The sequence below is a fragment of the Bos indicus x Bos taurus genome, chromosome 13 (assembly GCF_003369695.1).
Source record: "Bos indicus x Bos taurus breed Angus x Brahman F1 hybrid chromosome 13, Bos_hybrid_MaternalHap_v2.0, whole genome shotgun sequence".
Classification (NCBI taxonomy): Eukaryota; Metazoa; Chordata; class Mammalia; order Artiodactyla; family Bovidae; genus Bos; species Bos indicus x Bos taurus.
Window position 1 is genome coordinate 23,545,295 of NC_040088.1, and position 25,950 is coordinate 23,571,244.

General features: G+C 38.4%; 1 protein-coding gene and 1 pseudogene across 11 annotated transcripts in view; one reads left to right on the top strand and one right to left on the bottom strand.

The window, feature by feature from the left end:
• RAD21L1 (RAD21 cohesin complex component like 1) overlaps nucleotides 1-20,539 on the top strand; it is a 49,246-nt gene extending 28,707 nt beyond the window's left edge. For 6 of the 11 annotated variants that reach the window (XM_027558935.1, XM_027558936.1, XM_027558937.1 and 3 more), the window contains 7 exons: nucleotides 159-266; nucleotides 3,653-3,879; nucleotides 4,111-4,210; nucleotides 5,039-5,163; nucleotides 8,332-8,427; nucleotides 12,316-12,393; nucleotides 19,000-20,539. In XM_027558935.1, coding sequence (XP_027414736.1) covers nucleotides 159-266; nucleotides 3,653-3,879; nucleotides 4,111-4,210; nucleotides 5,039-5,163; nucleotides 8,332-8,427; nucleotides 12,316-12,393; nucleotides 19,000-19,188 — 923 coding nt within the window. In that variant the 3' untranslated portion in view covers nucleotides 19,189-20,539. Of the gene's footprint in view, nucleotides 1-158; nucleotides 267-3,652; nucleotides 3,880-4,110; nucleotides 4,211-5,038; nucleotides 5,164-7,150; nucleotides 7,191-8,331; nucleotides 8,428-12,315; nucleotides 12,394-18,999 lie in introns of those variants that run through there. The other 5 variants (XM_027558944.1, XM_027558945.1, XM_027558942.1 and 2 more) reach the window with 4 other exon arrangements.
• LOC113903182 lies at nucleotides 15,728-18,098 on the bottom strand (annotated as a pseudogene).
• Nucleotides 20,540-25,950: the final 5,411 nt, after the last annotated feature.

The window sequence follows — 25,950 nt, forward strand, 5'->3', positions numbered from 1 at the left end:
ACTCTATTAAATACATGATTCTAAAACTTCATTTGTGGCTCCAGTTAGCAATATAAATCTACAGTTAATCTTTCACTTTAATTCTCATATAGTCTTCTAGTTTGCAACATAATCATTATATTTTTAATAAATCCTTTTATGGCAATGTTGATGAGTAGCACCAGATAATCCAGAGTGTGTATGTTCACCTGAAAATGAAAAAATGGATGAAACTACAGTATCAAAAGAAGAGGAAGAATTTATCCTTGATCCAATTGATACTTCAGGTCAGAATCATTCATGTTTTTACTTTTAGCTTTGAGGCACTACTATCTCATTTACCCTGAGATATTTAGATAATTCTTAAAATGTTTTAGGAAGTAGTCAATCTAGTAATAACATTTATAATACAATAAGGGAAGAATGTGAAGAAAGTTTAAGATGATACTTTTATTCTATCCAGTCCTGATCAAACCATCTATCCAGTTTGGGAAACTGAAAAATTTAAAACTGAGTTCAGTTCCAGTAGTTATTGAGCCATTTATTCTGAGCACAGAAATGAAGACAACATAGTTCCTGCTTTTAAGAAGCTTAAAATCTGACTGGGAAGATAAACATGCAAATGAGTGTTTGCATATTTAAAATAAGACAGAGTAAAAGGATCCAAATAGAGGCACTGGATATGAGTCAAATATATCCCTAGATCTTTTAAGCATATCCTAGTTTTAAGTATTATCTTTGATATGAATTTCAGTTTATAAATTCAGGCATGCAAAGAATAAAGCATTCAACTTTTTCTTTACAGAATTCAACTCTGAGCCTCTATCCCACTTGGTTTGGCAAGAAATTCAATCTGCATAGCTCCCCTATCTGCCCTGAACCATGTAGTATCAAGTTTTGGGAGGGGTGCAGTAGGTGGAAGGGAACCTCTGGTCATCAGCCATACCGCCTTGTGATACCCAGTGTCCCAGCCTGCATAGTCTCTGTGGTCATCACATAGCCAGCCTCTTTGGAATCTTATCATATTCCTAGGATTTTACTGAGACACATCAGCAAGCAGGTTCCTTCTGGCTCCATCTGATCACAGATTTCCACCCTTTCCAAGAAATCTAACCATCCCCCAACTGTTGCATCTTCACTAAGGAAAAGCTTGACTTCTGCTTTTCACCTGGCAAAATTAGTTAAAGGAGCAAATCCCATGACCCTAGCTATCTATTTGGAATTTACATATGAATTTCAGTGGGAGAGGGGAAAATGCACTGGACAGATACAAATTAATGTTTCAAAAAGTTATCCTGAAAAATAAATAAGTAAATATTTAATGTATCAGTAATTTTTTTTAAGTTTTCTAGTTAGTTAGATATTTTCAATTTAGTTCAGTTCAGTCACTTAGTCGTGTCCGACTCTTTGTGGCCCCATGAATCGCAGCACGCCAGGCCTCCCTGTCCATCACCAACTCCCGGAGTTCACTCAGATTCACGTCCATCGAGTCGGTGATGCCATCCAGCCATCTCATCCTCTATCGTCCCCTTCTCCTCCTGCCCCCAATCCCTCCCAGCATTAGAGTCTTTTCCAATGAGTCAACTCTTCACATGAGGTGGCCAAAGTACTGGAGTTTCAGCTTTAGCATCATTCCTTCCAAAGAAATCCCAGGGCTCATCTCCTTCAGAATGGACTGGTTGGATCTCCAAGGGACTCTCAAGAGTCTTCTCCAACACCACAGTTCAAAAGCATCAATTCTTTGGCACTCAACTTTCTTTACAGTCCAACTCTCACATCCATACATGACCACTGGAAAAACCATAGCCTTGACTAGACAGACCTTTGTTGGCAAAGTAATGTCTCTGCTTTTGAATATGCTATCTAGGTTGGTCATAACTTTTCTTCCAAGGAGTAAGCGTCTTTTAATTTCATGGCTGCAGTCACCATCTGCAGTGATTTTGGAGCCCAAGAAAATAAAATCTGACACTGTTTCCACTGTTTCCCCATCTATTTCCCATGAAGTGATGGGACCAGATGCCATGATCTTCGTTTTCTGAATGTTGAGCTTTAAGCCAACTTTTTCACTCTCCACTTTCACTTTCATCAAGAGGCTTTTTAGTTCTTCTTCACTTTCTGCCATAAGGGTGGTGTCATCTGCATATCTGAGGTTATTGATATTTCTCCCAGCAATCTTGATTCCAGCTTGTGCTTCTTCCAGCCCAGCGTTTCTCATGATGTACTCTGCATATAAGTTAAATAAGCAGGGTGACAATATACAGCCTTGATGAACTCCTTTTCCTATTTGGAACCAGTCTGTTGTTCCATGTTTAGTTCTAACTGTTGCTTCCTGACCTGCATATAGGTTTCTCAAGAGGCAGGTCAGGTGGTCTGGTATTCCCATCTCTTGAAGAATTTTCCACAGTTTCTTGTGATCCACACAGTCAAAGGCTTTGGCATAGTCAATAAAGCAGAAATAGATGTTTTTCTGGAACTCTTTTGCTTTTTCGATGATCCAGCAAATGTTGGCAATTTGATCTGTGGTTCCTCTGCCTTTTCTAAAACTAGCTTGAACATCAGGAAGTTCACGGTTCACATATTGCTGAAGCCTGGCTTGGAAAATTTTGAGCATTACTTTACTAGCGTGTGCTGCTGCTGCTGCTAAGTTGCTTCAGTCGTGTCCGACCCTGTGCGACCCCATAGAAGGCAGCCCACCAGGCTCCCCTGTCCCTGGGATTCTCCAAGCAAGAACACTGGATTGAGTTGCCACTAGCGTGTGAGATGAGTGCAGTTGTGTGGTAGCTTAAGCATTCTTTGGCATTGCCTTTCTTTGGGATTGGAATGAAAACTGACCTTTTCCAGTCCTGTGGCCACTGCTGAGTTTTCCAAATTTGCTGGCATACTGAGTACAGCACTTTCACAGCATCATCTTTCAGGATTTGAAAGAGCTCAACTGGAATTCCATCACCTCCACTAGCTTTGTTCATAGTGATGCTTTCTAAGACCCACTTGACTTCACATTCCAGGATGTCTGGCTCTAGGTCAGTGATCACACCATCGTGATTATCTGGGTCGTGAAGATCTTTTTTGTACAGTTCTTCTGTGTATTCCTGCCACCTCTTCTTAATATCTTCTGCTTCTGTTAGGTCCATACCATTTCTGTCCTTTATCGAGCCCATCTTTGCATGAAATGTTCCCTTGGTATCTATAATTTTCTTGAAGAGATCTCTAGTCTTTCCCATTCTGTTGTTTCCCTCTATTTATTTGCATTGATCACTGAGGAGGGCTTTCTTATCTCTCCTTGCTATTCTTTGGAACTCTGCATTCAGATGCTTATATCTTTCCTTTTCTCCTTTGCTTTTTGCAAAGTTAGATATTTTATGAAACTTCAAAACTGAGTGACTTCCCTTTCAATGTGCTCCCTGCTCCACAGTTTTCAGTTGTGCACTTAGTAGGTCAACTGCCTCCTAAGCAGTTTACAAAATGTGTTAACCCTTGGCTGCTGAGACACCCTAGCTGTGCAAAAACCTTAAAAGGATAATTTTCAGTAGAATGAATTTTCTACTGGGGTTTTCTTACCAAGGCAACTCTGTAGGGTGTATTGTGTTAGACATTTCTTAGATATGCAGTGCCTAGAATATCATTTTACAGAGCTGTACAACCTATCACATTTGTACATATTTCTTATATTTAGATATTGCTGAAAAAAGAAAAGGCAAAAACAGGAAATTGCTCATAGATCCAGTCAAGGAGATCAGTAGCAAAATTATGCATAGACAGCTTACTTCCTTTACGGACACACTCATGGTTTTGGAACTTGCACCTCCTACCCAAAGATTGATGATGTGGAAGCAAAAGGGAGGAGCAGATATACTTCTGTCAACTGCTGCCCAGGATTTGACTCATGCTGAACTGAAAATGGTAACAGCTTCCATACTTTTACATGGGTGCAATGTTTGGTGATAAATAAATACATATTTATATTCATATATGCAACAATTTAAGCCCGTGAAAAAACACCCCCTTACTTTTGAATTAATTTGCTCGATGTATGTACATGAATTATAGTTTTTACTTTTTAGCATATGTGCTTGTATTTTGTTGAATTGCTTTACTTGTACAAAAAATGAGGAAAAGTGTATATTTTTACAGTTGTTTACAAAATGCTTTGTGTCCTCTGGCTTTAAACTTGGAAGAAAATTGATACAGAAGGAGTCAGTAAAGGAAGAAATGGGAAGCAAAAACATATTAGGTGAGACATCCTAATTTTGTTGGTGTTGAAGGGAATGTTGTAGAAACAAAAATGTGATTTTACATTTCAAAATAAAGATGGAACCTAATTCCATATTCCCAAATGTAAATGCTCTTAGAAGAATACTTGAACTTAAAAGAAATTGTTAAATCAGCATTGCATTTTTCTATGTGCAAATTAATTTTTGTCCAACAAACCACCTTAAAAAGATGAAGTGTATATACTATGTGGGCTCTTCTTAATCTCACCCTTTCCCACCTCCCCTACCCTCATAGGCAGTACTCACAAGCCTTTGATAAAGAAAATTTTTATATCTAGTAGGATAATATATCAGTTTAAGACAACTAACCTGAGAAATCACTTGATAAGAATAGCATTTAAACAATACAGTTAACCTGAAACAAGACATTTCTATCCCCCAGAAAAGACATGAAATATTAATAATTATTATTGTGACTATTATAAAGGAATAATAAAACCAACTTATTATTGTGGTGAGTGAACTCCTGCTTCCTGGAGGCATTAAAATCTGCTGAACAATATACCAAGATGGGCTTGAATTATCCATGTTGTCTTGAGAGTTGAATGTGTGGGAGCGAGTGTGGAGGAGATAGTTGATGGAACATGGCAGTAGAGGTGATAAAGAGGCAAATGAGGGGAAAGGGAAATAAATATGTGAGACTTGGGGTGCTATCAGAAAGCTTGTGCATCCTTAAATTCGTGGATTCTAAGTTGTCTGTCAAAACTTTTCTTTTGCAAAAGCCATATTCCAGTTTTAAGTTTGAAAGAAACTTTTGTGAAATCTTTTTTACTTCCTTAACAATTCAGAGACCTCCATGATGGAAGAGCCAAATTTCCTGCAAGAGTTAAGTCAACCTAAAACTTGGAAGGAAGTGACTGATGGATCAAAATGTAGTTCTCATGAGAATACCAATAAAAACATTAACTCTGATGTAAGTTAATCAAAGAGAATCATAAAAATATTATCTTCCTGACATATATAGTGAAAGAAAATTGAGATTCTGGTATATCTTCTTACATTTATAGTTTATATTTCATCTTATGTTATTCTATATCTTCCTTGTATGCAGCAGTACTGCAGGGTAATACGTAATTTCCATCCAAAACAGTTTTTCTAGAAGTTTAAGACATTATAGTAAATCACAAGATAAGTAGTTTCATACTGAAATAGTATTTTGCATGGTACACTGAATAAATTATTATCTGTGAACCTGGTCATATGCTAAGGCCTCACATTCAGTATATCAAGGAATTCTTAAAAACTCTAGACAATACACCTATTAAAAAGAAATACGCCCATATTTTCTTCTATTCATAAATTCACCCTCCTATCTCTATGAATAATATGTGTTAGATCCATGAATTACCTTGGTCTTGAATCTGAAGTGAAAGTGAAAGTCACTCATTCGTGTCTGACTCTTTGTGACCCCATCGACTATATAGTCCATGGAATTCTCCAGGTCAGAATACTAGAGTGGGTAGCCATTCCCTTCTCCAGGGGATCTTCCCAACCCAGGGATCAAACCCAGATCTCCAACATTGCAGGCAGATTCTTTACCAGCTGAGCCATCAGGGAAGCCCAAGAAGACTGGAATGGGTAGTCTATCCCTTCTCCATGGGATCTTCCTGACCCAAGAATTGAACTGGGATCTCCTGCATTGTAGGTGGATTCTTAACCAGCTGAGCTACCAGGGAAGCCCAGTCTTGAATCTGAAAGAATATCTAAAGATCCGTTACCAATAAAATTATTTTTAATTTCTATTTGAAAAACGTAGTTATTAAAAACATAGTTTTAAACAATGTGCTTTCCAGTATTTTCCCAGTGTCACTTTCAGTTCAGTTCCGTCACTCGGTCATGTCCGACTCTTTGCGACCCCACAGACTGCAGCACACCAGGCTTCCCTGTCCATCACGAACTCCCAGAGTTTGCTCAAACTCATGTCCATTGAGTGGTGATGCCATCCAACCATCTCATCCTCTTGTCGTCCCCTTCTCCTCTGGCCTTCAATCTTTCCCAGCATCAGGGTCTTCTCCAAGGAGGCAGTTCTTCACATCAGGTGGCCAAAGTATTGGAGTTTCAGCTTCAGCAACGGTCCTTCCAATGAATATTGAGGACTGATTTCCTTTAGGATTGACTGGTTGGATCTTCTTGCAGTCCAAGGGACCCTCAAGAGTTTTCTCCACCACCACAGTTCTAAAGCATCAATTCTTCAGTGCTCAGCTTTCTTTAAAGAAAGAGGATGAGATGGCTGGATGGCATCACTGACTCGATGGACGTGAGTCTGAGTGAACTCCAGGAATTGGTGATGGACAGGGAGGCCTGGCATGCTGCAATTCATGGGGTCGCAAAGAGTCAGACACAACTGAGCAACTGAGCTGAACTGAACTGAAAATGTGTAATATTCACAGAAATTAAAAGGGAAAACATGATAGGGCTCCACAAACAAGTATATTAAAGAATCAAATGCAACCCATTATACTCATGCAAAGAGTACATCATGAGAAACGCTGGGCTGGAAGAAGCACAATCTGGAATCAAGATTGCGAGGAGAAATATCAATAACCTCAGATATGCAGATGACACCACCCTTATGGCAGAAAAAGAAAGTGAAGAAGAACTAAAAAGCCTCTTGATGAAAGTGAAAGTGGAGAGTGAAAAAGTTGGCTTAAAGCTCAACATTCAGAAAATGAAGATCATGGCATCTGGTCCCATCACTTCATGGGAAATAGATGGGGAAACAGTGTCGGATTTTATTTTGGGGGGCTCCAAAATCACTGCAGATGGTGATTGCAGCCATGAAATTAAAAGATGCTTACTCCTTGGAAGGAAAGTTATGACCAACCTAGATAGCATATTCAAAAGCAGAGACATTACTTTGCCAACAAAGGTCCATCTAATTTAGGCTATGGTTTTTCCAGTGGTCATGTATGGATGTGAGAGTTGGACTGTGAAGAAAGCTGAGCGCCGAAGAATTGATGCTGTTGAACTGTGGTGTTGGAGAAGACTCTTGAGAGTCCCTTGGACTGCAAGAAGATCCAACCAGTCCATTCTGAAGGAGATGAGCCCTGGGATTTCTTTGGAAGGAATGATGCTAAAGCTGAAACTCCAGTACTTTGGCCACCTCATGTGAAGAGTTGACTCATTGGAAAAGACTCTAATGCTGGGAGGGATTGGGGGCAGGAGGAGAAGAGGACAACAGAGGATGAGATGGCTGGATGGTATCACTGACTCAATGGATGTGAGTCTGAGTGAACTCCGGGAGTTGGTGATGGACAGGGAGGCCTGGCGTGCTGTGATTCATGGGGTCACAAAGAGTCAGACACGACTGAGTGACTGAACTGAACTGAACTGAAAGTGAAAAGTCAATTAAACTATACCGTAGGAAGCTTTTAACTTAGTCACCATCATAGATGCCAGTTGGGGAATGGAGCTTGGAGACAGGTTGAAGATAAAAAGGGGGCCAGCAGCTTCTATAGTGATGAGAAAGGAGCAATGGGGAATGGAGGATTTCTCTTCTTCCACTTCCCTTCCAGTGGACACAGTTTTTCTTCCCTCTTGCCATTGGCAGCTCCAGCAGCAGTGACAAGAATCCTGTCATAGCCCTAAGAAGGGATATTAATATCGCTTCTCCCATTCTCGTTCCCTCTGCTTACAGTTCTTCCTCTGCCACCTGGTTCTGGCATGAAATTAAAGGTAGGGGACTAGGGCAAAGACAGACTGCTTCAAAAGAAATGGTCTCAGATGCACAGCAGCAGAGACTTTTGATATGAAGTCTGTGGTAGTGATAGAAATAGGCGGGAAAAAAATATTGGAGGAATAAGAATATAAGATATAATATAGAATATAGGAATAAGATATAGGAGGAAAAAAGCAATGAGGGCAGAACATGCAAGTTCTTCATGTGTGGGAGGCATAAAGAAAATAGGAATATTTAAGTCTGGGATATTTCAGAAATGATATTTTGAGAATGCAGATAGTATTTTCAATTAGTTTTAGAAATGAGCATCCATGTGATTAAATCATTTAACAAAATGAGATTGTTCCTGTGATGACCACTACTACTGTGATGACTTACCTATATTTCCCTAATTTGCTTTAGCAGGATATTGTTGAAATGGTGTCTTCAGCTGCTGAGGAATCATCTTTAATGAATGCCATCTTGGCACAGGAAATTGAAAATTGTCCAATGGAATTGGTAAATAGATGTATAGTCTTGAGGATGTTCTTTAAAACTTTGTTCCTAAACAGTTAGCACCTTATTTACCCCAAAATTATTTTTAGCTGTAATGTTACTTTCTAAAATTACAGTTTAAATTTGTGATCTTAACAAAGATGTGTATGATTAGCTTGACAGAGCATATGTAGAATTGCTTTGATCTTTTATTCTTTCTTTGATTTATTTTGAAATTTCAAGTAATGTTTTAAAAGATATGAGATTTTTATGCTTATCAAATGTAGTCCTGGTTAAAATGTTGATAGTCATTTTTTTAAGTTATTAAAACATCTCTAAAGAAACAGAGCTGTATCATGGGGTATGCCTTAAGACATTTGAAATTTTATTTTTCAAATGAAAAAATGTTCTGACTTCTAGAGATCAGAAAAAGGGAATGGTCTTTACTGACCATTTCCCATTCCTGACTGTATTTCTTATCTGTTCACCATTTGTAGAAATAAAATAAGAATGGGATTGAAGGTTAAAGCATAAACTTCGGGTAAAGGAATACAAAGTTCAAAGGGCATGGTCTGCACAGAGGACCACAAGTCCATAGCAAACCCTGAGCTAATGTCGGACTCACCTGACTCCACAGAGATTACTGTCACCTTTCTATAATCCCTGTCCTACAGTGCTGAAGGCATTTTTAAGATTGTAATAAATTTTGACAAAAAGTTTCTTAGTAAATAATATTGAAGCACCTAGTAATGCCTAATATTAGTTTGTTTTTAGATAAATTATCTGTATAATGAGTTCCAAGACTATTACATTGTTTTTTTTCATATGACTGAATTCTCTGGATAATCTAGGACAGAATAAATACCTGAAATTTTTACCTGAAGTGTCCAAACAGCTGAGCCAGAAGACAGCTGAGTCACTTTCACCTTTCTCTTTGCTTCTCAGTTCACTTCAGTTCAGTTGCTCAGTCGTGTCCAACTCTTTGTGACCCCATGAATCACAGCATGCCAGGCCTCCCTGTCCATCACCAACTCCTGGAGTCTACCCAAACCCATGTACATCGAGTCGGTGATGCCATCCAGCCATCTCATCCTCTTGTCGTCCCCTTCTCCTCCTGCCCCTAATCCTTCCCAGCATTAGGGTCTTTTCTAATGAGTCAACTCTTCGCATGAGGTGGCCAAAGTATTGGAGTTTCAGCTTCAACATTAGTCCTTCCAATGAATACCCAGGACTGATCTCCTTTAGAATGGACTGGTTGGATCTTCTTACAGTCCAAGGGACTCTCAAGAGTCTTCTTCAACACCACAGTTCAAAAGCATCAATTCTTCGGCGCTCAGCTTTCTTCACCGTCCAACTCTCACATCCATACATGACCACTGGAAAAACCATAGCCTTGACTAGACGGACCTTTGTTTTGCAAAGTAACGTCTCTGCTTTTAAATATGCTGTCTAGGTTGGTCATAACTTTCCTTCCAAGAAGTAAGCATCTTTTAATTTCATGGCTGCAGTCACCATCTGCAGTGATTTTGGAGCCCCCCAAAATAAAGTCTGACACTGTTTCCACTGTTTCCCCATCTATTTCCCATGAAGTGGTGGGACCAGATGCCATGATCTTTGTTTTCTGAATGCTGAGCTTTAAGCCAACTTTTTCACTCTCCTCTTTCACTTTCATCAAGAGGCTTTTGAGTTCTTCTTCACTTTCTGCCATAAGGGTGGTGTCATCTGCATATCTGAGGTTATTGATATTTCTCCCAGCAATCTTGATTCCAGCTTGTGCTTCTTCCAGCCCAGCGTTTCTCATGATGTACTCTGCATATAAGTTAAATAAGCAGGGTGACAATATACAGTCAAAGGCTTTGGCATAGTCAGTAAAGCAGAAATAGATGCTTTTCTGGAACTCTCTTGCTTTTTCCATGATCCAGCAAATGTTGGCAATTTGATCTCTGGTTCCTCTGCCTTTTCTAAAACCAGCTTGAACATCTGGAAGTTCACAGTTCACGTATTGCTGAAGCCTGGCTTGGAAAATTTTGAGCATTACTTTACTAGCGTGTGAGATGAGCGCAATTGTGTGGTAGTTCGAGCATTCTTTGGCATTGCCTTTGTTTGGGATTGGAATGAAAACTGACCTTTTCCAGTCCTGTGGCCACTGCTGAGTTTTCCAAATTTGCTGGCATACTGAGTGCAGCACTTTCACAGCATCATCTTTCAGGATTTGAAATAGCTCAACTGGAATTCCATCACCTCCACTAGCTTTGTTCATAGTGATGCTTTCTAAGGCCCACTTGACTTCACATTCCAGGATGTCTGGCTCTAGGTGAGTGACCACAGCATTGTGATTATCTGGGTCTTGAAGATCTTTTTTGTACAGTTCTTCTGTTTTTTTGTTTGTTTGTTTTTGTACAGTTCTTCTTTGCTTCTAGACACGGGTTATTTTTACATATGGTCAAGAAAACCACAACACAGCACAAGTTCAGCTGTTTTAATAATCAACTAGGCTTTCCACACTATGGACTCAGCTGTAGGGTATCCAGATAGCTCAAGTAGACAGGCTTCAGCAAAGTGCACAGACTATTTTTTCTGAGGCTTTTCCTGGTTAGTTGAGTTGTACAATATAGGTGAAACTGCAGTCTCATGGATCTTTAACAAGGAGTTGGGCCATTACTTTTCACATTTGAAAAATAGCTTTTGTGTATTTAACAATAAAATACAACATTAGTAATTGGGTGAACTAATTTATCCCAGAATCAACCAGTAAGGAATAAACATAAACATTTTACCTAGAAGAATTTAGAAAACTCTACAGAATAATATTGACCATATTTTCAGATCAGTCTCTTTGGCATGTAAGAAAGGATGCTGTATAGGCAGAACCAGGAAGCCAGTGCAGCTGGCAGGAATGGGGACTTGGCAGTCCTTTTAGCCTTAGATGATTTAAAATATCATATAGGATATTCTGAAGCTTTCTGAAGTCATCTTGGAGTCGATGAAATTGAAAGCACTGTTAGGAAGTGTCTGGGCTCCAGAGGTATACGTGAAAGCTTGACGAACAGTGGAGCTGTGATAAGGGTAACACAGAAGCTGTTAGGTTGCATGATAACAGAGATAACATAGGAAAAATTATAAAGTATTAATAGGTCAGATCTGTGCCGCTTGCCCATCCCCACCCCCAAACCCTTTATAGGCATGCTTTTTTATCAGACTTATCAGCACCTTTCCTATGTTCAGTTCTGTTCTCAGTTTATAAGTTGTTAGTTGGTAAGGAGACTTAGAGTGAGTTCCTGTGAAGGGATTTCAAGTTTATAATTTTTAAATATTATGGTGTTTCTGCAAGTGACTAAAAACTGAAAAGAAGGTTTAAAAGTTGGATCTATTTACATAATGTGAAAGGCAGTGTGTTGATCTTTTTTTTGACAAGGCATCCTTGAAATTTGAAAGGTTCCTAACCCAATTGGACACAACTCACTAAACATCAGTTATTGTTAGAACCTTTATATCACCAGATAAATTCAAATAAAGATCTTTATAATGCAGTTCTTCTCTAACTTTATGTTTACTCCTGTCATCTGAGTTCAGATTGACCAGAGCTGGGAGAGTCCTAGCCAAAAGTGGTCATCTTTACCTTTAAAAGTAAGGGTACAATGCCTGGGATGCATCACCAATACAGATGCAGAATCTCCTACTCTGGAGCCCCTTGTCAGAAGATAGCCTGGGAGCATAGACATCAGCCTATAAAAACTGAGCTGTACCTGTTTGTTGGTCTTATTCTCTCAACTGCAGATGATAACCTCCTTATTTGGCAGGACCCCATGTTACAGTTGTGTGTCTTGTGTTTCTTTCTACACTATGGTTGGCAGATAGTAAACAGTCAATAAATTTTGATTAAAGGAAATACTTTATCAATTTTTCAAACAGGAGTCATGGGGGAATGAACAAAATATTGAGGCAGAAAGATGGAATCTAAGAATACTTCAGATGTTACATAGTTTGCAGGTAAGACTTGGTAGGGTTTATCAACACTGTTTTTAGTTTTAAAAATAAAAAGTTGAGTTCAATCCTCTAGATATTAATAAAAATGAAACCATTTTCACTGTGTTCTTGTTGAGGCCAAATTACTCTATAGTGAAATGTATTGTAAGCTGTATACCCAGGGCTAAGTATGAGTTTGTTTTTGGTGCCCATATGCTGTAATCAATTCTTACCCATATGCATGTCCCTAGACATCTATGCTATGTCTCATTCTTGTGTTTAGCAGGCTGTCAACTAATTCTCAATATGTAATTAAATTTATAACAGTTTAAGAACAAAACAGATAATTTCAAAATTTAACATATTTTTATCAAAATAATTCATGCTTAGTCACCCAGTCGTGTCCGACTCTTTGCAACCCCATGGACTGTAGCCTGCCAGGCTCCTCTGTCCATGGGATTTTTTTCCAGGTAAGAATATTGGAGTAGGTTGCCATTTCCACCTCTAGGGAATCTTCTTGACCCAGGAATCAAACTACTGCAGGCGAATTCTTTACCACTGAGCCATTAAGGAAGCCCCATCCATGCGTATAATTTTGAAAGTTCAGTATACTATGCTGTAAGACTGAAAGGGAAACACAGAAGTCTTTTGTCCTATCCCCTCCTTATCCCTAAATTCTGCTTTCCAGAGGAAATTGAACTATTTCTTTTAGATTTATATCTATACTTCTAATTACAAGTTCTTACTCCTCTATCCTAATATTTCAGCTTTACATTTTATCTGCTGAGTTCTTTCAACAGAAAATGAAAATTTAACTTAGTTATATCTCCCCAACCCCAGTCTATCTTCAGCACAGTATTCAGCCGTTCAGTTCAGTTCAGTCGCTCAGTCGTGTCCGACTCTTTGCGACCCCATGAATTGCAGCACGCCAGGCCTCCCTGTCCATCACCAACTCCTGGAGTTCACTCAGACTCACGTCCATTGAGTCAGTGATACCATCCAGCCATCTCATTCTCTGTCGTCCCCTTCTCATCCTGCCCCCAATCCCTCCCAACATCAGAGTCTTTTCCAATGAGTCAACTCTTCACATGAGGTGGCCAAAGTACTGGAGTTTCAGCTTTAGCATCATTCCTTCCAAAGAAATCCCAGGGCTCATCTCCTTCAGAATGGACTGGTTGGATCTTCTTGCAGTCCAAGGGACTCTCAAGAGTCTTCTCCAACACCACAGTTCAAAAGCATCAGTTCCTTGGTGCTCAGCTTTCTTTACAGTCCAACTCTCACATCCATACATGACTACTGGAAAAACCATAGCTTTGACTAGACAGACCTTTGTTGGCAAAGTGATGTCTCTGCTTTTTAATATGCTATCTAGGTTGGTCATAACTTTTCTTCCAAGGATCAAGCATCTTTTAATTTCATGGCTGCAGTCACCATCTGAAGTGATTTTGGAGCCCAAGAAAATAAAGTCTTTCATTGTTTCCCCATCTATTTCCCATGAAGTGATGGGACCAGATGCCATGATCTTCGTTTTCTGAATGCTGAGCTTTAAGCCAATTTTTTCTCTCTCAGCTTTCACTTTCATCAAGAGGCTCTTTAGTTCTTCTTTGCTTCCTGCCATAAGGGTGGTGTCATCTGTATATCTGAGGTTATTGATATTTCTCCCAGCAATCTTGATTCCAGCTGGTGCTTCATCCAGCCCAGCATTTCTCATGATGTAGGCAATGGCACCCCACTCCAGTACTCTTGCCTGGAAAATCCCATGGACAGAGGAGCTTGGTAGGCTGCAGTCCATGGGGTCGCTAATAGTCTGACACGACTGAGCGACTTCACTTTCACTTTTCACTTTCATGCATTGGAGAAGGAAATGGCAACCCACTCCAGTGTTCTTGCCTGGAGAATCCCAGGGACGAGGGAGCCTGCTGGGCTGCTGTCTATGGGGTCGCATAGAGTCAGACACGACTGAAGCGACTTAGCAGCAGCAGCAGCAGCAGCACTCTGCATATAAATTAAATAAGCAGAGTGACAATATACAGCCTTGACATACTCCTTTCCTGATTTGGAACCAGTCTGTTGTTCCATGTTCAGTTCTAACTGTTGCTTCCTGACCTGCATACAGATTTCTCAGGAGGCAGGTCAGGTGGTCTGGTATTCCCATCTCTTGAAGAATTTTTCACAGTTTGTTGTGATCCACACAGTCAAGGGCTTTGGCATAGCCAGTAAAGCAGAAGTAAATGTTTTTCTGGAACTCTCTTGCTTTCTCCATGATCCAACGGATGTTGGCAATTTGATCTCTGGTTCCTCTGCCTTTTCTAAAACCAGCTTGAACATCTGGAAGTTCAGGGTTCACGTACTGTTGAAGCCTGACGTGGAGAATTTTGAGCATTACTTTACTAGCGTGTGAGATGAGTGCAATTGTGCGGTAGTTTGAGCATTCTTTGGCATTGCCTTTCTTTGGGATTGGAATGAAAACTGAACTTTTCTAATCCTGTGGCCACTGCTGAGTTTTTCAACTTTGCTGGTGTAATGAGTGCAGCACTTTCACAGCATTATCTTTTAGGGTTTGAAATAGCTCAACTGGAATTCCATCACCTCCACTAGCTTTGCTCCTAGAGATGCTTCCTAAGACTTACTTGACTTTGCGTTTCAGGATGTCTGGCTTTAGGTGAGTGATCACACCATCGTGATTATCTGGGTCATGAAGATCTTTTTTGTACAGTTCTTTTGAGTATTCTTGCCACCTCTTCTTAATATCTTCTGCTTCTGTTAGGTCCATACCATTTCTGTCCTTTATTGAGCCCATCTTTGCATGAAATGTTCCCTTGGTATCTCTAATTTTCTTGAAGAGATCTCTAGTCTTTCCCATTCTATTGTTTTACTCTATTTCTTTGCATTGATTACTGAGGAAGCTTTCTTATCTCTCCTTGCTGTTCTTTGGAACTCTGCATTCAAATGGGTGTTATCTTTCCTTTTCTCCTTTGCCTTTCGCTTCTCTTCTTTTCACAGCTATTTGTAAGGCCTCCTCAGACAACCATTTTGCCTTTTTGCATTTCTTTTTCTTAGGGATGGTCTTGATCCCTGACCCCTGTACAATGTCATGAACCTACGTCCATAGTTCTTTATTGCTCTAGAAGATTTCTTCAGCTTTATCCTCATTTTTATTGAACTTCTTTGTTTTCCAGGAGTTTTTTTCTCAGTTATTATTTTGTTTTATTAATAATTTTATTATTGACTATTTCATTTTTAAATTATTTTATTTTATAGCATCTGAACAGCTACCCACTCCAGTATTCTAGCTTGGAGAATTCCATGGACTGTATAGTCCATGGGGTCACAAAGAGTTGGATACTACCCAGTGACTTTCACAATCTATTTATTTATATTTAATAGTTTTATTGAAGTATGATTAACATAACAATAAACCATACCTATTTTAGAATATACAGTTAGATAAATTTTGATGTATTTATGGAAACTCTCACCACAGTCAAGATAGTGAACATATCTACAATCTCCAGAAGTTTCTTTGTGTCTCTTGATAATCCTTTGTCTCATCTCCCCCACTGGTCCCCCTCCCCCAGCCCCCAGCAACCATTGATCTGTTTTCTCTCAATAGCATCCTAATCATTTTTTGTGGATGGTGTCTTCTCTTAATTTTCAGAGGTTATAGCTTTCTCCTACTGCCCTCATTGTTTCCTTAGTAATTCTCTTGGATATTAGAAATTTTATCCAAGTGTTTAATAGATCTTTGGTTTTTATTTAAGAATGAGACACCAAAAAGCTGATTGGAGGTTATATAAGCATGGGTGGGGCTTATAGACTTGTTGTCTTCATAGCGAGATAATTTTGAGTGTCCCCACCCCCGCCAATACATACGCACACAGATGTCATTATCTATAGAATTTTTTTCCTTGGAATGGTCTATTTTTGCATGGTCAAATCTACTGTCTAGAAGATATAAGCATGATGTCCATGGTTGAGGAAACAAAAGGGAGTAAGGGAGAAGCTGGCAGTCTCACTGCTTAGATATTAGAATTTCCCTTAATCCCCCAGTTTGTAACACTTCTCTTCCACTATCCACAGTGCCTCGTATTCCAGGTCTAAAACCTCATGGTTGGTACCTCCAGAAAGACAACTTTCTGCCTCCTGCTAGGGTTCAGGACTAATGGTCTCCTGGTTCTGTGAGGTGGTGTGGTAAACCTGAGGGTCTAATTGTTTTCAAGTAGCCTTTTAAGGAATTCTCATGTTTTTAACTTCACACTTCATTTCCAGCTTATGACATACTGCTGCCTATAATCACTGATCTTTTCCTAGGTTTTCTTTCATTTAGGGATTTTGTTTCTGTTTTGTTCAAATGTGTTTGTTGGGATGGTCTCCCACTCATCTTGATTTTGGATTCTTTGGTGCTACTTCTGTCTGAAGCAGCATCCTTCAGTAAGCCTTGCTTTTATTCCTGTAGGGTGTCAAGGACAAGGAGCAGCCAACACACAAAACCACTAGTGTTTGTGCACAGCTAGAGCTGGTGGTGATTTTATAGTATCCTGGGCATTTCACATCCATAGAGTAGGAACTGGGGCTCTGGACCATGTGCTTCTTCTCATGTTTCCTCTTCTCCTTTTTTGGAGAAGGATGAAGGTGATCCTTTGCAAGAGGCATCATAGGGGAGGTTTTCACTGCTGGAAATGCTCCTTTTTTCCACATTTTTCATGTTTTATTGTACTTACACTCAAATTTCACCATTAAATACTGAGCATAAGTATATGCTGGCCTTATGTCCAGATTTTTGAAATGCAAAGGTAAATTGATGAATGGCTTTAACAATGTGATATATTAGACACTGTAAAATATATTAAACAATTAGAGAATCTAGAAGGAAAGTAAAATTCTGTCTATATACATTTACCCATTTAGTGGCATAAATAAACTCTATAGGGAAAGGACGACAGATATGAAGCTTTGGGTTGCAGTTGGAGGAAAAATCCATTCGGGACTGAACTGAGAGGTCCTTGGTTGCTAACAGAATCTCCCCTGACTTCAGAATTTAAACAAACTAGTGAGTTTTTTGATTGGTATCCAAAAACCACTGAATTGTGTAAAATCCCTATTAGTCATGAGAAACAGAAGGAACAAGATTGATTAAGGAATTGGTACATGCCAATTTGAGTCATTGGGTCTGGCCAGTCAAAAGTGAGCAGAGCTGGCTAGAGGCTGAAAATCCATTGGATGTTGCAGTTCACTCATCTCAGTCTAGAGGTTACTACATTCCTCAAAAATTCTTGTTCTCCAAATAAGTTCCTTAAATGCTTTCCATAAGCAGGGTCTAGGTTCTGTATCTCAAATTGTCTTGCCTTTTGCTGGTTCTCCTCTCTGCTGGCATTTAGGTTTCAGCTTTCTCTAAGTCTGGTAAGTCTTCCACTTTGTATTTCTCTTCTTCATTTCTTTACCTTTATTTTAGAGGAGCTCCTGGAGGAAACAGAATAATCCTCTCAGGGTGTTTGTCAAAAGGGTTCTTAAAATTTACAAGGCTGTCCCTGCTCTCTCCCTGGGGAAAACCACCCAATCCACATCTTGTCTCCTCAAGAGAGGGAATAAATGAAGGCTTGGCATGCTATCTCAAAGGCTGCTGACACTGTGCTATGCTACTCCTTTGGTTGAGATTAAAGTATGATAAAATATTTAACTTGTCAATTTTTTAAAAGTTAGTGTTGGTTGCTCAGTTGTGTCTGACTCTTTGTGACCCCATGGACTGTAGCCCACCAGGCTCATCTCTCCATTAAATTCTCCAGGCAAGAATACTGGAGTGGGTAGTCATTCCCTTCTCCAGGAGATCTTCCAGAGCCAGGGATTGAATCTGTGTCTCATGCATTACAGGCAGATTCTTTACCATCTGAGCCATGAGTTAAATGTTATGGACTAGCAAACAAACAAACAAAAAAGACCTTTGTATATGGTCTTTTTAAAAAATGCTTCACAGCTACCAAATTAGTACAATATTCACAGGGATACTGGCCAGTATTCACCATAGTATTTCTAACTAAAACACAATACTCCTTCTCTAGAAATCTGATTCCAAGTGCAGTCTAATCAAATACTTCATTGTACGTCAGTTTTTCAAGTAGATTCACAGGTGTCCTGTAGTGAACCAATGTCTTTTTAATCTGTGCAAAGAAACTGGGAGATATTTATTTAGTCATATTCCCCTGCCATTACACTTACACTAGAGTTGTTTAGTTAACTCCACCCTGCAGTACCTATAAAACAAGCCTGACAGGCTGATAATCATTGTTTTTGAAGATTCCCAGGGTCCGGTGGACTTTTTTCTGCCTGAAAGTCTCAATTAATTGCACTTTTCCCAGGAGCCATTTATGTTAACATCAATAGACCTAACATTTGTATAACACATTGAAATTTGTATAACACTTTAGAGTTCTTTTGCGTGTATTTTGTCAATGAACCAAGCTGTGCTCAATGACCTGTTTTTTTATGTTTCCTAATAAATCATTTGCATTTCTCCATTTAAGAATTTCAGTCACTTATCAAAAATACCAATATTTATTATTCATTATACATCCACAGCCTGCTTTGTTTCTAATGATCTTATTTCCCTTTCCTCTTTTATAATTGTTTTCCCAGGAATCCAACAAGATGGGAATGCAGTACTTTAGTCTGATGAAGCTCTGCAGAAATAGTGACCGGAAACAAACTGCTGCCAAATTTTATAGCTTTCTTATGCTAAAAAAACATCAGGCTATTGAGCTGAGCCAGAGTGCTCCCTATGCAGATATTATAGCTACAGTGGGACCAATGTTCCATAAAATGTGAAGGAAATCCAGAACATGCAGATTTATGTCATCATTGGAATTTCTGTATAGATTGTTCAGTTTAACGCAGAAGCTGTCTGGAAGCAGCTGAAGGTCTGATCCATTTCATAGATAGGTTGAGCTCATATTTCATAGATAGATAGGTTGAGCCCATATTTCCTCTTTGTAAGTTCAGAATAATCATAGGCATAATTAGAAACCTATATGCTTCCAGAAATAACTGTAGCTAAGTAATATTTTTAACTTAGTTGACTTGAATGCATATCATTTACCATTTCCTTGACTTGAATGTTGTATTTAGGATACATTTTAAAAATACTTTATGTCTTCAAGGATTTTTATAAAGTGGATTATTTATTAAATTTTATAACTTAATAAATATTAGTAATTAATAATTAACACTTTCTTATTTCTCCACAACAATAATTTATTTGATTATAATGCATATCACTCTTGGTTTTATATAATGCCCTGGCTTTTAATCTAATATCTTAATCGAAGAGTTATAAAATTTTTCTTAGTCTCAAATTATATGAGTCTAATATAATATGGCTTTAGTCTAATTATAGTTCATGCAACCTGTTTATTTACTATTAATGATTATTATGGCTATCATTTATGTATCAGCAAAACTAACATTAGAAAAAATTAATGGATGCTTATTCAACATGTTGTTTTCAGCTATAATTCAAGTGAAGGTAACTAAAATAAATGTTCTTTATATGGTGTATACTGAGCATTTTTGACATTAAAACCAAAGTTTTTCTTTCTTAGTTGAAGTTTGAGTTAAGAGATTTTCATGTAATGCTCTGTGAGCTCCATACTATTGTATCTGGAATTATGCTACAGACTAAATTCTAAATAGCCCCTTTGAATGTATTAACTATAAGTTTTAGATGTCAAAATTCCCTTTTTTAAAATTTCCTTTAATTTTTAATTAACACAGGAAAGATTGACTTTTTTATTTTAGTGCACAGTTCAATGAATTTTACAGGTATAGATTCCTGTGAGCACCATCAGAACCAGGGTACCAAAAAAATCCCTTGTACTAACCCTTTGTAGTCACACCCTTCCCCCATTCTAACTCCTGGTAACTACTCTTCTACATGACTATAGTTTTATCTTTTTAAGAATGTCATACAAATGGAACTATATAGTAAGTAACCTTTTTTCAGACTGACTTCTTGCATTCCATCTTTGAGATTAGTACAAATTATAGCATGTATCAGGGGTTCAATCCTATGTATTGTTAAGTAGCAGTCTGTTGTCTGGATATACCACAGTTTATGTATCCATTTACCCCCTGAAAGACATTTATATTGTTTAACAATTAAAAATAGAGCTGCTGCATATACCTGTGTACAGTTTTTGTATGAATATAAGTTTCTAATTTTCTAAGGTAAATATCTAGGCCTGGGTCGTATGGCCAGTGCATGTTTAACTTTATAAGAAACTAACAAATTATTTTCTAGATGTACCTTTCTACATTCCTATTAGCAATGTATGTGAGTTCCAGTTGACTTTTTGTTTACTTTTTTATTTTGAGATAACTGTAGGTTCACATGAACTTGTGAAAAACAATACGGATCCTGTATACTCTTCATCCAGTTTCCCCAGTGGTAACATCTTACATACTTATAGTACAGTATCAGGGACACTGACATTGATACAGTCTGCTCACCTTATTCATGTCTCACCAGTTTTACATGTGCTCATTTGTTTGTGTGTGTTTAGAATGAATGTGTTCGCTCAGTCGTGTCCAACTCTTTGCGACCCCATGGACTGTAGCCCACCAGGCTCCTCAGTCTATGGGATTTTCCAGGCAAGAGTACTGGAGTAGGTTGCCATTTCCTTCTCCAGGGGATCTTCCCAACCCAGGGATCGAACCCAGGTCCCCTGCACTGCAGGCAGACGCTTTACCGTCTGAGCCACCTGTGTGTTTAGTTCTATGCAGTTGTACTACATAGGTGGCTTCATGTGACCACCACCACAGTCAAGAAATAGAACAGTTCTTTCACAGGAATGACCTGTTACTTTTTTGTAGCTACTGCCACTTCCTTCCTTCCTTTACTCCCTAGCCCCTGAAGACCTTTAACCTGTTTTCCATCTTTATAATTTTGTCATTAATATAGTTGACTTTTGCAGGTTAATTTTATACCCTGTTACAGTTACAGTTCAGTCACTCGTGTCTGACTCTTTGCAACCCCATGAACCACAGCACGCCAGGCCTCCCTGTCCATCACCAACTCCCGGAGTTCACTCAAACTCATGTCCTTTGAGTCAGTGATCCCATCCAACCATCTCATCCTCTGTCGTCCCCTTCTCGTGCCCTCAATCTTTCCCAACACTAGGGTCTTTTCAAATGAGTCAGCTTGTCGAATTAGGTAATGTCTCTGCTTTTTAATATGCTGTCTAGGTTGGTCATAACTTTCCTTCCAAGGAGTAAGCGTCTTTTAATTTCATGGCTGCAATCACCATCTGTAGTGATTTTGGAGCCCCCAAAAATAAAGTCTGACACTGTTTCCACTGTTTCCCCATCTATTTCCCATGAAGTGATGGGACCAGATGCCATGATCTTCGTTTTCTGAATGTTGAGCTTTAAGCCAACTTTTTCACTCTCCACTTTCACTTTCATCAAGAGGCTTTCGAGTTCTTCTTCACTTTCTGCCATAAGGGTGGTGTCATCTGCATATCTGAGGTTATTGATATTTCTCCCAGCAATCTTGATTCCAGCTTGTGCTTCTTCCAGCTCAGCGTTTCTCATGATGTACTCCGCATATAAGTTAAATAAGCAGGGTGACGATATACAGCCTTGATGTACTCCTTTTCCTATTTGGAACCAGTCTGTTGTTCCATGTCCAGTTCTAACTGTTGCTTCCTGACCTGCATACAGATTTCTCAAGAGGCAGGTCAGGTGGTCTGGTATTCCCATCTCTTTAAGAATTTTCCACAGTTTATTGTGATCCACACAGTCAAAGGCTTTCGCATAGTCAATAAAGCAGAAATAGATGTTTTTCTGGAACTCTCTTGCTTTTTCCATGATCCAGCGAATGTCGGCAATTTGATCTCTGGTTCCTCTGCCTTTTCTAAAACCAGCTTGAACATCTGGAAGTTCATGGTTCATGTATTGCTGAAGGCTGGCTTGAAGAATTTTGAGCATTACTTTACTAGCGTGTAAGATGAGCACAATTGTGCGGTAGTTTGAGCATTCTTTGGCATTGCCTTTCTTTGGGATTGAAATGAAAACTGACCTTTTCCAGTCCCGTGGCCACTGCTGAGTTTTCCAAATTTGCTGACATATTGAGTGCAGCACTTTCACAGCATCATCTTTCAGGATTTGAAATAGCTCCACTGGAATTCCATCACCTCCACTAGCTTTGTTTATAGTGATACTTCCTAAGGCCCTGATGTCTGGCTCTAGGTGAATGATCACACCATTGTGATTATCTGGGTCATGAAGATCTTTTTTATAGAGTTCTTCTGTGTATTCTTGCCATCTTGTGACCTTGCTAAACTCACAAACTACTTTTAGAACTTTGTTTTTTGTAGATTCTTTGGGATTTTTTACAGACTATCATGACTGCAAATAGGGACAGTTTCATTTCCTTTCTAATCTATTCCCAGTGCAAGAAGGAACTCATTCCTTCTTGCGCATTCACCATTAAGTATGATATTAGATATAGTTTGTTTTGTATGTTGTGTGGGTAAGGGTGGGGTAGTGGTGGGTTTGGGCATGTTTCAGTAATTTTTTTCAAGTTGAGGATATTCCTTTTTATTCCTAATTTGCTGAGAGATGTTTATTTGTTTTTATCATAAGTAGGTATTGAATTTTTGTATATTCACAGTATTATGGAACCAATACCATTATCTAATTTTAGAACAGTTTCATCAGCCAAAAAGCAACCCCATTCTCATAAGCAATGACTCCTCATCCCTCCTTCCCCTCAACTCCTGGCAACAACTCATCCACTTTTTGTTAGTCATATAATATATGGCCTTTTTTACTTAGCATAATGTTTATTTATGTTGTATCTGTACTTCATTCCTTTTAATGGCTAAATTAATATTCCATTATATGGATATGAATTTTGTTTATCCACATCAGGCTTGTTTCCATTTTGTTGTTGTTGTTTCCATTTTTTACTATTATGAATAATGTTGCTCTGAACAAGAGTTTGTAAGTTATAAGGTTTTTTGTATACATGTTTTCTCTTTCTTAGATATATACGTAGGAGTAGAATTTCCGGGTCAAATGATAATTTTATGTTTAACTATTAAAGGAATTTGGAGAAGGAAATGGCAACCCACTCCAATATTCTTGCCTAGAGAATCCCGTGGACAGAGGAGTCTGGTGGGCTGCTGTCCATAGGGTCGCACAGAGTCGGACACGACTGAAGCAACTTAGCATGCCTGCATGCATTGGAGAAGGAAAATGCAACCCACTCCAGTATTCTAGCCTGGAGAATCTCAGGGACAGAGGAGCCTGGTGGGCTACCGTCTATGAGGTCTCACAGAGTCTGACACGACTGAAACGACTTAGCAGCAGCAGCAGTGTTAAAGGAATTATCAAACTGTTTTACAAAATATCTGTGCCTTTTTACATTTCTACCGACAACGTATGCGTTCCAATTTCTCTATATTCTCACCAGTACTTGTTATTGCCCCTTTTTTGATTACAGCTATCTTAGTGAGTTTTAAGTAATAACTCATGGTTTTGATTTCCATTTTCCTAATAACTAATGATGTTAAGCATCTTTCCATATGGATTTGCTAGCATTTTGTTTAGGATGTTTGCATCTGTGTTCATGAGGGATATTTGTCTGTTTTTGTCCTTTCTTGTACTGTCTTTTTCTGATCTTGGGATCAGTGTGGTACTGACCTCATAAAAATTACTTGGAAAATGTTTCTTCCTATTTTATTTTTCTGTGAAAAGACTATGTAGAATTTGTACTATTTCTTCTTTAAGTGTTTGGTAGAATTAACCCATGAAACCATCTGGATCTGGGGATTTATATTTTAGAAGGTTTTAAACTATGAATTCAACTTTTAAATAATTGTAAGGCTATGCAGTTGTCTATTTCATTTTGGGTGAGTTTTACTGGTTTGTGGTTTTCAAAGAATTGTTCCGTTTCATCTAAATTGTGTACAGTTTTTTGGAGTGTTCCCTGATTATCCTTTTACTATCTGCAGGGTCCATAGTAATAACCCCTCTTTCATTCTGCTAAGTCGCTTCAGTCGTGTCTGACTCTGTATGACCCATAGACGGCAGCCCACCAGGCCCCCCTGTCCCTGGGATTCTCCAGGCAGGAACACTGGAGTGGGTTGCCATTTCCTTCTCCAATGCATGAAAATGAAAAGTAAAAGTGAAGTCGCTCAATCATGACCAACTCTTAGCGACCCCATGGACTGCAGCCCACCAGGCTCCTCCGTCCACGGGATTTTCCAGGCAAGAGTACTGGAGTGGGGTGCCATTGCCTTCTCCCTCTTTCATTCTAGATACTGTTAATTTCTGTCTTCTTTTTTCTTTTCAGTCATATTAGAGGCATATTAATGTTATTGGGCTTTTCAGAGCTTTTGGTTTCATTGACTTTCTCCTTTGCTTTTCTTTTTTCAATTTCATTGATTTCTACTGTGATATTTATTATTTCCTTCCTGCAGCTTGCTTTGAGTTTATTTTTCTCTTGTGTTTTAGTTTTATTAAGGTAGAAGCTTAATTGATTTGGGACCTTCCTTCTTTAAACATTTAATGCTATTTGTTTCCATCCAAGCACTGCTTTAAGTTGCATTGCACTAATTTCAATAAGTTGTATTTTCAGTTTTGTTCAGTTCAAAATATATTCTAATTTTCCTTGAAACTTCCCCTTTAACCTTTGGATTATTTAGAAGTATGTTGTTTAATTTTCAAGGGAGAATTTCCTGTTACCTTTATATAATTATTCTATTCATTATGGTCTGAGAACATACTTTAAATGATTTTGATTCTTTTAAATTCATTAATGTTTGTTTTATGATCTAGTATGGGATCTGTCTTAAAAACAATATGTTCTGTAGTTGATAGGTGGAGTGTTCTATAAATGTCAATTGAACCTAGTTGTAATAATGCTTTTCAGTTCTTCCATATCCTAGCTTATTTTTGTCTACTAGTTCTACTGATCACAGAAAAAGGAGTGTTTGTGTCTGCAGCTATAATTGTGAATCTATTTCTCCATGCAGTTCTGACAGGTTTTGCTTCATGTATTTTGAAGCTCTTCTACAATTATTTACAATCCTTTTATTTTTGTATAATGAGTACTTTGTCTCTGGTAATTTTATTTTCTTTGAATTCTACATTTTCTTATATTAAGCCATTCCAGCTCTCCTTTGATTAGTGTTACAGTGTATCTTTCCCCATATTTTACTTTTAGCCTACTTATATCATTCTTTAAAGTGGATTTCTTGTGGACAGCATCTAATTAAGTCATTTTTAAAGTCCATCCTGATAATCTCTGTTTAGTTGATGTGTTTATACATTTAATGTAAATATTGACATGTTTGGATTTAGATCTACCATCTTATTATTTGTTTACTATTTGTTTCTTCTATTTCTCACTTCTGTTTCCTCCTTTCTTGCCTTCTTTTGGGATATCTGAACTTTGTTTTTAGAATTCCGTTATAATTTATCTGGTTTTTTTTTTTACTATATCTTTTATTATAGATATTTTTAAATGGTAACTCTAAGGATTCAAAATTAAATTCTTAAATTTTCACACTGCTGCTGCTGCTG